We start from the raw sequence: 14948 nt of genomic DNA on the forward strand, positions 1-14948 counted from the left end.
TTTCAGACTACTTTATTTTAATAAGGCACAATGTAGGGGAACCGAAAAGAACAGAGCTAATTTACATATTCTTAAAGGCACAGTAACAAAAACAGACAGTTTAATTCTAAAGGATAAAAAACAGGTTGGAAAATGCTCATGTAATCATGAATTATGACTCTTTTGGTACATAAAACCACATAAACTTTAGAAACGGGCATCAAGAAAACAAAATGAAATTCAGGAAAAAGCAGAATATGGGAACTTGCTTGTTCGATGGGAGTATGTGCAAATAGTATGTTTTTATTTTAAAATATTTTAGCTATGCTCTCCCTCAGTGTCCAATAAAATACAGTGTCAAATGGAATTCACTGCACAAAATGAGGCTACTAGAATTCCCTACATAAATAAGTGAGCTGAATTAAAATAAATTCTCTGGAACTGAAAGTGAACTGAAATGAAGTGAACTATACAGGCCTCTCTGGCTGTACCTTCCCCAACCGGAAGCTCCTTGAATTTTAAAGTATGCAGTAAGCAAATTATGTTGCCTTAAGGCTTAAGTTCTTCTACATTCAGAGAATGCACTCCTGCATGACTGAAATCAGCATGTTGCAATCCTGCAAGGCTGCACTAACAATGCAATCTTTGAAATATGGCTTAAAGGGGAATTCCACTGATTTTTAAAAAAGATTATTAATAATTCAACCATTGAGTTGTAAACAGAGAGATTCAGAGTGGTTTGGTGTGAAATGGTTCAGATTACATTACAGTGGTGGTGATAGGAACCAGGGGTCGCCATGACTACAACACAAATATAGACATTTTATTCACTATCCAAAACCACCAGTGAGCCTACACGAGTCTTCTAAGTTTTATGATGGAAAGTTGATGATGGGAAAATAGTCATAAATCTGGAAAAATAAGTTTACTTTGAGGACTATTTCACCCTGCGTGTACCTCTCTGTCATGAATGGGGTTTAAAATGGATTGTTTTAGGTGTAAATCTTATTGTAAAACTAATATAAAACAATATCTCAGTGTATTCTGAACCATTTCATGTAATAACGTCCTCTGAGGGAGCTTTTAGAGGTGGGCGTCTGGTTCCTATCACCACCACTGTGAACAATTTTACCTCAAAGTTTCTCTAGAACGGTGCTTTTCCCACCAAACCACCATTAACCATTTAATTGTGCAGAAATTCAAAAAAATATTGGTGGAATTCCCCTTTAATGCAATTCCAGTCTTCTATTCTCACCATTTCAAAATGATTTCAGCATGATTTATCAGTTTTCTCCCTTCTGTCCAGCTTTTTCCTGATTTTACAGCGGGACTACAGAAGGCTTCCTCCTGCCTTTTTAAGTAAAAAGTACAAAAGACATCTCATGACGTTGACGACAACAAGCTCTTCTGCATGTGTGAATAGAACGAGGGCTTATTTCACACTCCAGCTCCCACGGTTGGTGGAAAAAGAGAGAAAGTAAACAGCCGTTCGAGAAGGGTCTGGGAAAACACCTGGAGTTCATGGTCTGATGGTGCAGTAAAACGTGTTCTAAATGCATGTAGCTGTGAAGGAACACAAACACACAACACTAGAGATCTGCAGAGTGATTCTGAAGTATCAGTACATCCAATCCTACCATTCATTCTAGGAAAATAGTCTCGGAAATATGGGTATCAGGTGCTTTCGTAAAGCAGTAGCCTAAATGTGGACCTTTGTTTTATGAAATTCAATATGCTTGTTTATTGAAAAAGTGAAAAAAAGGATTGTTACAGCAGATATTTGCATTTATGCTAAATCTAGAGCTTTTGGGTGATGCATGCGCATTTCTAAAGCGACACAGAGAGAAAAAACACTTCTTTAGCTTTAATTGATCAGACAAAATGTGTAAGATGTGTCGAATATAACCGATCAACACTCGGTTTGGTCAAAATCAGGACCACGTATCATGTTTAACCACTCAAACACTGGGCCTCGTTCACCAAATACCTTCCTAAGTTTTTTCTTAAATATGTTTTTGAGAAAGGTCCTGCGAAAAAGTGTACGTCAGATTGATGACGTGTTCTTAAGGCACAGAACTATTCACACCTTTGTGCTTTGTACTCCCCCACCCCCTCTTTTTTTCAGGAAACAGTTAATGGGCGTTTGGGCTTGAAGGCGGGGGGGCATGGGGGTTGTTGGGTTTGTGTTGCTTTTTGTTTTAAGTGATTTAAAAATATTTCAAATGCCACACAGACACTCACCACCCGCTTTTCTCTGAAGTCTATGCCCACTGTGGTGATGAATTTGGAGTTGAACTTGCCGTCCGTGTACTGGTACAGGAAGCTGGTCTTGCCCACCCCAGAGTCCCCCAGGGCTAGGAACTTGATGAGGTAATCATATTCCCCATCAGACATAGTGAGGGCTGCTTACTGACCTGAGAAACACAAACACACACACAGACACTTAATCCAAGCACTGCATATCATTCAAATATACTGTCCTTTACACAGTGTGAAAATTTGATAATGAATGGTTGAACAGAAATGCGCCAAAATAACCTGGAGTCAAATCCATTTACATTAACTTACATTAAAAGTTAAGAACATTTTTGTCTTCACCTGTAAAGTTACCATTTTGGAGATGCCTATTGTTTTTTGGACAGAGGTGATACATTACTGTTTAAATGTTTATATATCGCTGCTGTCGGAACAAAACCTTGTATCTCCAAAATGACAACTTTATTGGAGAATATCCAGTAATAATATATACAATGTACATTAAAATATTATAAAATACATTTGGTGTTTGGTTGAAGCTATTTCAGGAAAAATAAGAAGAAGTATTAAATATCAGGATGCACTGTGATATCGGATTTGTATCAGTATTGCTTAAAATCAGTCTGCTTAGATCTGACCGATATTTCAAAGCAATATCAGATGACAAATTTATTGTACTCTGTAAGAGCAGAATGTTTAGGTGATACTGGACTACTGTGCTAAAATTTCTACATTTTATTGCATCTGTAACCCTACAGAACTTAACACACACCGATCAGGCATAACATTATGACCACCTCCTTGTTTCTACGCTCATTGTCCATTTTATCAGCTCCACTTACTATACAGGTGCACTTTGTAGTTCTACAGTTACAGACTGTAGTCCATCTGTTTCTCTGATACTTTGTTAGCCCCCTTTTACCCTGTTCTTCAGTGCTCAGGACCCCCATGGACCCTCACAGAGCAGCTACTGAGTGATGGATCATTCTCAGCACTGCAGTAACGCTGATGTGGTGGTGTGTTAGTGTGTGTTGTGCTGGTCTGAGTGGATCAGACACAGCAGTGCTGCTGGTATTTTTAAACACTGTGTCCACTCACTGTCCACTCTATTAGACACTCTACCTTGTCAGTCCACCTTGTAGATGTGAAGTCAGAGACGATAGCTCATCTGGTGCTGCACAGTTTGTGTTGGTCATCCTCTAGTCCTTCATCAGTGGTCACAGGATGCTGCCCACAGGATGCTGTTGGCTGGATATTTTTGGTTGGTGGACTATTCTCAGTCCAGCAGTGACAATGAGGTGTTTAAAAACTCCAGCAGCACTGCTGTGTCTGATCCACTCAGACCAGCACAACACACACTAACACACCACCAGCACGTCAGTGTTACTGCAGTGCTGAGAATGATCCACCACCCAAATAGTACCTGCTCTGTGAGGGTCCATGGGGGTCCTGACCACTGAAGAACAGGGTAAAAGGGGGCTAACAAAGTATCAGAGAAACAGATGGACTACAGTCTGTAACTGTAGAACTACAAAGTGCACCTATATAGTAAGTGGAGCTGATAAAATGGACAATGAGCGTAGAAACAAGGAGGTGCTCATAATGTTATGCCTGATCGGTGTATGTACCCATAATTCCCATATCGATGCATCCCTAATAAGAATATACCATAATGCTCTGTTTAAAAAATGCTTCGAGATGACACATCAAAAATGGACACCCTGATGTTTCTTACTGTACAAGAAAGCAGCAGCATTTAAAATAGGAATGACCATCATGCAAACTACTCACTGACTCACTGAGAAGGTAAATGTTAACTGATTATGTTGTAATTGAGTTCAATCAACAATCTCACAGCTCCAGAAAGAATAGGGAAGTTTCCTTCTTCTCTGGTCAGTCTGTAGGTGCAGACATGTTAACAGGAAACCCAGAAATACTCCACAGAAAGAATTTCAGCCATTTGCAAAATGCCATGGCCGTTAATGAGAAGCACGAGGCTCTTACACAAGCCAATTTAAACCATCTTCAATCACACAGGAATTGTGAAGTTATATATGAGCTGCTTTCACTGCCCTGCTGAACATTAGCAGGAGAAGCTCAGGAATGAGGAAATGGGTGGACAAACAGGCCTCCTGCATTTGTGTGCAGCCACGCCTCAAAAATATAGGGTAGTTTTTCACACAGCTTCTGAAATTCTATCCGAGATGCTCTTGGGTTTTCACCTACTATACCATCTGAGGCGGTTGCGTCACTGGGGCTGTAATGCCCAGGGGAGGAAACCTGGGCTGGAGCCTGTGAGGCTCTTGCTCAAGCAAAGCTCAGCAATGAGTGCATGTACTCAAGCCAACTAGCCAGCAGCTGTAATAGTTCTTTGGCTATGAACGCAACACTGAACTCCAACAACTCCTGAGGACACTCAGCTACATGTAAAGAGGCTGGGAATACTAGCAGGCCTGCAGACCAAAAACACCTGGTTCAGTATTATCTGGATCATTTGAAGCACACTCAGTAGTTACCTAGCTAGCTAGGTACACTGGGTTGCCAATTTATTAAGCACGCTCCCCACTTTTCCACATAAATCACATCACATCACATGACTGGGCATAAATCAGTCAGACCAGTTTTTACACGATTAAAAATGATGTTTCTATATAGAACCATGAACATTCAAAGAACCCTTTCCACGATTCCATGATTAAAGTGTTTTTTTTACCTTTTCTTGAAAAAGGTTCTATATAGCAACAGTGAACGGTCCTTCTACTGTTATGATCTCAGGCTTGTTACAATATAAGAACAATTTTGGTGCTATACAGAACCCTTGTCAAAGAGGTTCTATATAGAACCATATACAACACATTCTCCATCAATCTGAAGAACACTTTCACGATGCAAAGAACCCTTTAATTATAAAAAGGGTTGTTTCAGTGTTCATGGTTCTAAATAGAACCATTTTCATTACTAAAGAACACTTTAGTAAAGAAGGTTTGTAGCATTCAGCGTTTAGTAGGGGGATGAACTGTTTTGCTTTGCCTGTTAAATTTGACCAAGAAATATATGACTAAAATAAAACATAATAATAAATGTAAGAATACATAAATATTATTATATTTTATAGAAATTAGAAATCAGAGTTGGCCCACAGTTCCCATATTGTGCATCCCTATTAAAATACCCGTGTAATGATCTATTTTAAACAATTGCTTTAAGAAGCCCAAGGAAGCCTCCATAAAAATATAATAAAATATAACATAAAATACTATATAACACTATGTGGCTAAAAAATACTTATGAGTTTTGTCCACCAGGCTCTGTTTCTTACTGTAGCAGTAGAATTTAAAACATACATCATGCAAAGTAGTTTAATTAAGTAGTTTGGTGTTTGGGGTGTTCTCTTCAAAGTTTGGACAGAGATGAAATGCCCACCCCTCCCACCCCTCCCACCCCGTTCACATGCTCTTATAATCTTTTCTTTCTGGACTATGTGCAGTTTTTGATGGCACACTAACCAGAAAGAGCTCTCATTACAGCTTGTTACAACTTGTGCCCACTCGCTCAAAACACCTGTGAACGTGGTGTGAAAGGGACGGGGTGGGTTTAATGCCAACAACCCACAGGTCTTACCACACACTTGGCACTGCCTTTACCCAAAGCCTACAACAAACCTTTCCACACAGTGAAATCATTATTCACTGACACCTACAGTATTGTGGTCAGTCTCAGAGGGTCTGCCTTTACATACACAGAGCATCTGGTATCTACTGTACATTAAACAGCTATTGGGAATGGGGCATACTGATTGGCTATCTGCACTTCTGTATTCATTTCAGGGGTGGGGGTAAGGCACACCTAACACCATGATACTTCAAAATATTTTCACGATACATGCAGTTAAGTGTTTTTAGTTGGAACAGACAAAATCTATCAAAAATTAGTATCAAAAACAATGAACACAGTGATTTTTATTTCACACTAGCCTCGCTATATCATGTGCCATATGTCATCTGGTCGTGCCCTCTAGCCTTCACTGATTGACAGCACTACCACGGGATGCGGGAGTGCGAGGTAGGCAAAAAAAAAAAAGAATCCTTTCTCCAGGACGGCAGGTTATGTGGTAACACAAGATTATCTCCAGTGTCTGCTTAACCCAGAGAACATAAACGTGCTTTCTAGAAACGTATAAGCTAACTGTCTTCGGTACGGTTTGGCAGTTCTCAGAGTGGTTTGGTGGTTCTCTTTGTTTTGGTTGTTCTCTGTGTTATTTGGTAATTCTCTGTGTGATCTGGTTTTCTGTATGGTTTGGTCATTTTTGGTGAGTTTTGGAAGTTCTCTGCATGGTGTGAACTTATAGGTCTTAGTGTGGTTTGGTTGTTCTCTGTGTGGTCTGGTAGTTTTTAGTGTGGTTTGGCAGCTCTGTATGGTTTGGTAGTTCTTAGTGTGAACTAGTAGTTTTTGGTGTGGTTTAGTAGTGTTTGAAATGGTTTGGTAGTTCTTGGTGTGGTTTGATAGTTTTTGCTATGGTGTAGTAGTTCTTGGTGTGGTTTGGTAGTTTTTGGAATGGTTTGGTGGTTTTTGGTGTGGTTTGATAGTTTCTGGTGTGGTTTGATAGTTTTTGGAATGGTTTAGTAGTTCTTGGTGTGGTTTGGTAGTTCTTGGTATGTTTGGAAGACCTCAGTGCGGTTTGTTAGTTTTTGGAATGGTTTGACAGTTTTTGGTGTTATAGGTTTAGGTGTGGTTTGGTAGTTTTTGGTGCGATTCGGTAGTTCTCAAAATGGTTTGATAGTTCTGGCTGTGGTTTGGTAGTTTTTGGTATAGCTTAGTAGTTGTCAATATGGGTTCATAGTCCTTGGTCTGATTTGATAGTTTTAGGTGTGATTTGGTGGGTCTCAATATTGTTAGATAGTTCTGGTGTGGTTTGGCAGTTCTCTGTATGGTTTGGTGGTTTTAGGTATGGTTTGGGAGTTCTTGGTGTGGTTTGGTGGGTTTTGGTGTGATGTGGTTAGTTTTTGCTGTAGGTTCTGTAAATAGTGTTTCCAGCCTATGAATGACTTCTTGTTAAAATAATAATACGGCTAAAGCTTAACCACATTAAGTAGCTACTCCTACTGTAGCTATGCATTGTCCTGTTTGTTTTTAATAACCTTTGTACTCATAATGTAAAAAACGTTATTTGTTTATGATCTGTGAGGGAATCCAGGGTGCAGCACAGCTTTATCAGTAAAATAAAAAAAGAGATATACTTTCTTTTCTGTGCATCTTAAGGCTTGACATTAAAATGATCAAACTGGATTGGCAGTCGTAACTGATGGAACATAGCCACTGGTCGTCTGAATCCTCGTTCATACACTATACCCAAAAGTGCACAAATAACATAGACTACAATTGTCAGTTTTCTTCAGTACACAGTGTTACGCACCAGGTTTACTAAGCCAGCCTGTCACAAGAGTTTCTCCATCAAAAGAATTCTCCATCTGCTGCATCTGTTCATTACAATGCAGTTCCCAAAACTTACAAAACATCTAAAAAGCTGTTGACTCACAACACATTTATAATAGAAGGCAATGTGCAGGCACTGAAGCAACTTCCCATTTGCTTGATAGATTAGGGTGAAAAACACTGGAGTAGAGCAGAAAGACTGATCACTTTCATTTTATCATTGCAATTTACGAGTGCGATTTGAATCATATTTTATAATACTCAATGTTGTCTTAGCACATTTTAAGTAGGTAAATTAAACCTAATAACACAGAGCTTGAGAACTGGCAGACATTCATGATTCACACGTAAAGTAACTTACAGAAAATAACAACAATTAAATCACACTTACAAGTCAGATAAATCGCAATTAGATCCCGAAATAGTTCAACCCTTCGCTGGATTTTTAATGTTTTCCTTTATATCACCATGTATGAACGTCTGCAAAGACCTACATGTTTTTTTTTGGCTCAGGTTTATAACCAGAGATACTCCAGAAACCTTTGGTTTAGGGTGAAATTTGGTTCAAACAACTGTAAACTGAGTTTACTCCACACCTCAGCTTGTTGAATACTTTAATTTGTCTTTACTACCCCAGTCTCTTGTCTAGACAAGCAGAGCAACAGGATACGTGGGACAAAGTGAAAGACAGCTGTGATATGCACGGATTGATAGTAAAGCTCGTTCAACCAGGGTCCATTCCCACAGACAGCAGCATGAGGAACAGTCATATGACTGCAGTATGAACGGGCCCTCACACAAACACCACATTCTGGCGTTCCGACATCACTAAAACCCGCTCGGGACGTTAAGCTGCTTAGAGTCTGAGGGAAAATCAAGACCACACAGTCTCAGAGGAAGACTGCAAAGCAGTTACCTCATCATCACACGCATTAGAGCTCCACAGGCTGTTTAACTCAGAATATAAGCTGATTTTAGAACTTTTATTGTTTCCAAAATGTTCTTGATTAGATTTTTTGTGGTGGTGTGACCTGAACACAGTTATGAGGTTGAAAATTATGCCTAGAACTGGACTATTTAAGATAGAACGTTTCCCTTTACCCCAAATATAAACATATCAAAGGGCCCATATTCTGCATTTTTTATTTCATTTATTCACCCTTATAGCGTTCTGTTTTTTTGTGTACCAAACACAGATGCAATTCATTTGTTACAGTTAAAAGGCTGTTTTTGTTACTATGCCTTTAAAAATGAAATACGTAAATGAGCTCTGTTCTGATTGGCTCCCTCATTCAAAAAGCAGTCCAGGCTAAAACACTCTTTATAACATAAGCTGGCAGAGCTATACCACTGTAGGCGGATATATGTAAATATGTCACTTTTCTTGACATCACAAAAACAGTGAATTCAAAATGGGCTGTTTTCACAGCTTAATTTCCATATATGGACTATGACTGGGGAATGAACTGTATGTTTTGAACTATTTTAAATACTATATCAAATTTTCATTTAAAAAAAAACCTGAAAAATGTGGTTTCTCCATGATTTGGGCCTTTTTATGGAATAGTTCAGCAAAAAAAAAAAATCACATTCCCCCTTTATGGCAAATGTAATTGATCACTCAAGATGTGTTTGGTGACTGAAGTTTGAATTTTACACTGAAGCTACGAGGCTAATGTAGCTATCATATAATGAAAGCTTATACTCCAACAATGCATGCTTATGAACTGGACACTGCATGATACACTGTTAACTACAAAAAAAGACAAATGTACTCTACATAGCTAAAACAGTAGTAGCTATAGAAGCCCACATTTTGTCTGCACCATTTTTATAGATATGGGACAATATCCAGCTGACTACAATTGGGGTAAAAAGGGGGAAAATTGGGCTACTCAGAGTACAACTGAGGATAAAAAAACATTTCCATCCTGATGAGTGAACTGAGGCAGAAAAGCACTCTCCACCTGCTCCAGCAGCTTAAAGCTGACACAAAAAACTCAGAATATGTACTGAACTCTTGGTTCTTTCCACTTCAGCAGGCCTCATTCAGAAAGGCTGTCAGGACCTGCACTCCTGAATCCACTCCTGCATCGCCTGGAGCCAGGAAAATACTCTAAGCTACTGCAGACAACTGGCTTATCAGGCCAACTAAGCAAAGACTAAATGAACCCAAAACTACACTTACAGACGAAGATACAGACGAAAAAAGACAAACATCTCAGTAGTGTTGCAACTAATAGCTATTTCTGCAATTGGTTAATCCGCTACCAAATAAGGATGTGCAAATACTGGCACCTAGAACGGTTAACCAAACACTCGGGTACTGGCACCACGTTGTTAAGGCCGTGACTTAGAAGGCAGAGGATATGCAGCTGTGTCTCTAACTTGGCTAGCTACTCTAGCTGATGTTAGCCAAGTCCATAAACAGTAAAACATCCATGTATCCAAATAATATGTTGGAACATCATAGAAGAGGAGTCCTCATTAGCATCCAGTGTGACACTGTTAGCTCAACAGCTCATCCGAAGGGGCAGCCTCAGTTACTCATCCAATACGAAAATGTAATGATTTTTGAAGTACTGGGATTACATATTTAAAATATAGAAATGAACTATCTGTATTTAGTCTAAATTACATTTTTTAAAGGTTGGTATTTAGAATAGAATTATTTTAAATTTTTTACATGAATATTTTTAGAATACTTGCACACTGATTAGAAAAAAAAAAAACAACACTATCCATGCTTGTTTTTTAACCACTTTAAAATCAGCACACAGTGTGTGAAGTAGACTGATAAATCAGTGTGATCAGTTATTAATCTGTGTTACTGAGCTCTGCTAAAGCCTGAGTAGACTGATAAATCAATGTGATCGGTTATTAATCTCAGCGTTACTGAGCTCTGCTAAAGCCTGAGTAGACTGATAAATCAATGTGATCGGTTATTAATCTCAGTGTTACTGAGCTCTGCTAAAGCCTGAGTAGACTGATAAATCAATGTGATCGGTTATTAATCTCAGTGTTACTGAGCTCTGCTAAAGCCTGAGTAGACTGATAAATCAATGTGATCGGTTATTAATCTCAGTGTTACTGAGCTCTGCTAAAGCCTGAGTAGACTGATAAATCAATGTGATCAGTTATTAATCTCAGTGTTACTGAGCTCTGCTAAAGCCTGAGTAGACTGATAAATCAATGTGATCAGTTATTAATCTCAGTGTTACTGAGCTCTGCTAAAGCCTGAGTAGACTGATAAATCAATGTGATCAGTTATTAATCTCAGTGTTACTGAGCTCTGCTAAAGCCTGAGTAGACTGATAAATCTATGTGATCGGTTATTAATCTCAGTGTTTATGCAATTTTTGAGACATAATATAACTTCACAAGTAATAAGCTTAGCATCAGTGTTGTGCTGGACTCATGCGTGCATTTTGTGGCAAGTTACAGGTTATTAACTGTTAATCCCATAACCAAAGTAAGTAATGAGAGCCAAAATAATGCTGACAATTTTAAATAAGAAAACTGCCACCACTAACAGCAAGGAATAATGTGTATTAAACAAAAATTACAACAGCAGGGTTTTCCCAATGTGCCTTATCAATGTGCACTGTAAATGTCTTCAACTTTATTTTGAATACATTTATAGGAATATTGTTATAGAATGCATTACTGAATACATTTAGAACAGTGTATTCAGTATTTAGCCATCACTACTTTAAGTATTCTGCCCAAATCCTGTATACCAGTGGTAGTATATGGTTTCTTCTGTTACAGTACAGTGAAACAATAGAAGCCGAACATTCTTGCACTGTACTGCAATCTGTGAAAATGTATCTTAAGGAGAGAATTTTCCAAAGCAGGATTTCTCAGTTAAGCTGATAAGCTAAAAGTAAGAACTGTCGGACTGAAACGTTCCGTAGCTCTCTTCCTATTGGACAGATCTGACTTCTGGCTTAAGTTACCCAGCCAACTGTGGAATCCTGCTTTTTGAAATCTGCCCCTAGCATTACACATCACCTTTGTTTTGAAGTAACTGACACAAAAATGCTTCAACTTTTTCCATTACAAACACTGTCAACTAAAACTAGAGAACTAAAACTGAGATTACTAGAAAGAGGCACATCTGAAAATGCAAGCTGATTTTTTTTTCTCAGTGTGAAAAAGGCATGTGATCTGGTGTGTATAACATCAGGCCTAGAACTAACACACCACCAGGAAGCTGACAAAATTAGCTTATCAACCATCGCTGACAAAATCAAACTGTTGCATGGACTCTTTGTTTCTAAACACAGGTTCAACATGTAGAATCAGCCAAAACACTTTATGCTCAGGTATTGTTGCAGATCATATCAAGACTATGCATACATGTATTTTTTGTTTTTTATTTGAGCACAGCAAATTCTAAAATTTCTAGAAAAAAACTTGCTTGGAAAAAAATGTTGTTTATCCTTAACATTACAAGAATGTTGTTTCCTTCTCCTGTAAAATTGCCTTTTGGGAGATTTTGTTAGGACAGGTTTTGTTAGTACAGAAGCAAAACATTACATTACATTCTGACAGACTGTAATACACTACAGGAAGTGTAGGGGGCGATATGGCCTCTACTGTTTCATTTAAAAAGTGCTCTATAATGTTCATATGATCCACACAATCACTCTGACAGACTGTAATACACTACAGGAAGTGTAGGGGGCGATATGGCTTCTACTGTTTCATTTAAAAAGCTCTATAATGTTCATATGATCCACACAGTCACTCTGACAGACTGTAATACACTACAGGAAGTGTAGGGGGCGATATGGCTTTTATAGCTTCACTGCATCACAAATGAAGACATCACTTGTGCAGACTGAACTCTGAATAACGATGTTGGGGCAAAGTGAGAGGAAATGGCAGAAGGCATATTATTTGATTTCGTCAAAATAATCATTAGTATGACAGAAATCCAAAGAACCCAAAAGTAATTTTACAAAAGAAACTAATTTGATACGAGTTTCACCCTTAGTGTCGTAGCTCTTCGCTAACTTGTAGAGCAGACAAAACTGTAAACTACGGAGCCCTGATGATGACATCCTGTTTAAATAAAAATAATGCATGGCCATGACTTAGTAAAGCGTGGGAACGAGATCACGGCTTACTAAGTGGTGGCCACGCATTATTTTTATTTATACAGGAAGTCACCAGCGGGGCTCCGTGGTAAACACCTCCTCTGGTCTTCAAGATACTATGAAAGGCCCTGAGAAGTTAACTTTGCAAGCCGTGAATTCAGAATCAGCTCTATAGCACTGGAGTGAAAAGCATTAGTACAGTGAGCTCTGCTGGATCTACTTGGTGCGGTGTAGCTGTCTGCAAAGGTTTCGGCTAATCAAGTACTTAACAAAGAAGCAATGAATCATTTTATTTTATTATGTCTGGAAGCTCTGGGGGCTGATTCTGAGAGTGAGCAGCACTCAGTGATGCAGCGTGCATGTTTCTCTTATCTCTGCTCTGGGAAGGAAATGCTACCGGCTAAGATAATCATGACACCAAATTTGCTTCTTGAACAATAATACACTGTCTGAAGCATTAAGTGCCAAAATGAAAGTAGTTACTGATTTCTTTTCTCGAATACTGAGTGACAAAAAGCATAGCCAAGACAATTCCATCATAAAATCGCTAACAGTTGACTTTATTTTCAGGAGAGACGGGTTATCAGAACATCTAGCATATCATGAGCACTATTTTTGCTTACGTGTTTTCTGACAACCACAGTAAAACCTCAGCATGCAAGTCTGTGTATCTCAGAGTTTTCTCACTACAGGCTGTCTCGTCTCCTTTCCAGCGTTTAAAACACTCCCTCCTCTTATTTCTGCCTCATTCATCTGATGCAGTTCCCTTTGTTTCTCTCTCACAACTGGAAAGGCCTGACTGCACTGGCTGTCAGTCACTGACACCGCTCATTCATATCAACAGGAACTCCTGGTGCAGTCGGAAAATTGTGACATCACCGAATTGTAAGTAGTCCTATGCAAAAGTTTGGAGACTCCTGGTCAAATTATGTTTTGTTGATTTCCTAATTGAAAGTACGTTAACATGCTCTACAAAACACACTTAAATATGGCAATTTCCTGCAAACTTTAGTTCATGATTTCTATCTATAATTTATTTTTTCCCCTATATGTTAAACTCAGCAAATAAACAGGAACGGTGCATTTAATGTGTGTTCTACCTCATCTGGTGTTCATGAGCTTAAATTTAAAATCAGGACTAGTATATACTTCACACCTGTTCACCTACAAAAGATTCCAGACAGACTGAATTTGTGCTTTAAATGTAAAACTGAAGAAGGTTCATGCCTTTTGGCAGTGTAGAAAAATGGTCTTTTTCTGGGACAGAGTACACATCACGGTAGAAAATGTCTTTTAAATACGATTTCAAGTCCCCCTGCCCTGCATCTTTTGGAAATTGGAACAGAACATATTTTTGATACTGATGGCAAATTTCTGTTTCTAATGTTTTTATTTCTGGCAAAAAAATGTCTCCTAATTCAACCTACGTCACCAGACAGACAAATTCTGGAAACTCTGGACCGCTGTGGACTTACATGGAAAATCTTTCTTAAAATCTTTTGTATGTTGGCCAGTCATGTGAGATTTCAATGTATGACTGTCAATACTGAATAGAGAGTACTAAAATGTGTGTGTTCTCTGTAGAGGATGGCCCAGTCCCATTTCTTAATCCTACCCCTTGCTTTCGAGTGTTACTCCTTACCCCTTAGAACTGAGTTATAGGGGGTAGTGGTTGAAATCTTCCCTACAAAATGGGACCCTCAGATAAAAAAAAGAGCATCACTTCATTATCAGCTACCAGCGCTGCTCTGTAGGCGACCCTGCCAGTCTGCAGTGACAGCAGAGGAGGGTAAAGTTCAGCTCCTCACTGCTGGGCTTTAGTTACATTTAGGGATCATATGATCTTCAAAGAGGGGGCAATTATTTATTATCACCCACCCCTAATTCTCCAGTGATATGAAGATATTCACCAGCTTCTTGTTCAAATTTTCCTGTCCACCACACTATTAGCAATTTTTTATTAAACTAAGACAATTAAACTTTTTTTAAATTAAACTAAGATAATATAATGATTATCGTAATTATTAAATAGTTTAAAAATTTCTATAATTCGTCGTTTCAAACTATTAGGGTTCTTTTCTTAACTCGCATGTATGTGTTTCTTTGGTTGCTTGCTCGGCCATCTTGCCAGTTTTTCTGGCAAGAGAGAGAACTGAGCGAGGCAGTTAAGGTGAG

The 14948-nt window shown here is 38.6% G+C and overlaps 1 protein-coding gene across 1 annotated transcript in view; it reads right to left on the reverse strand.

Moving 5' to 3' along the window:
- Positions 1–14948, reverse strand: part of rab27a (RAB27A, member RAS oncogene family) — a 32950-nt gene that overhangs the window by 9213 nt on the left and 8789 nt on the right. The window contains exon 2 of the mRNA XM_036585498.1: positions 2221–2393. Coding sequence (XP_036441391.1) covers positions 2221–2373 — 153 coding nt within the window. The 5' untranslated portion in view covers positions 2374–2393. The remainder of the gene's footprint in view (positions 1–2220; positions 2394–14948) is intronic.

This window comes from Colossoma macropomum, unplaced genomic scaffold (genome assembly GCF_904425465.1).
Source record: "Colossoma macropomum unplaced genomic scaffold, Colossoma_macropomum, whole genome shotgun sequence".
NCBI lineage: Eukaryota > Metazoa > Chordata > Actinopteri > Characiformes > Serrasalmidae > Colossoma > Colossoma macropomum.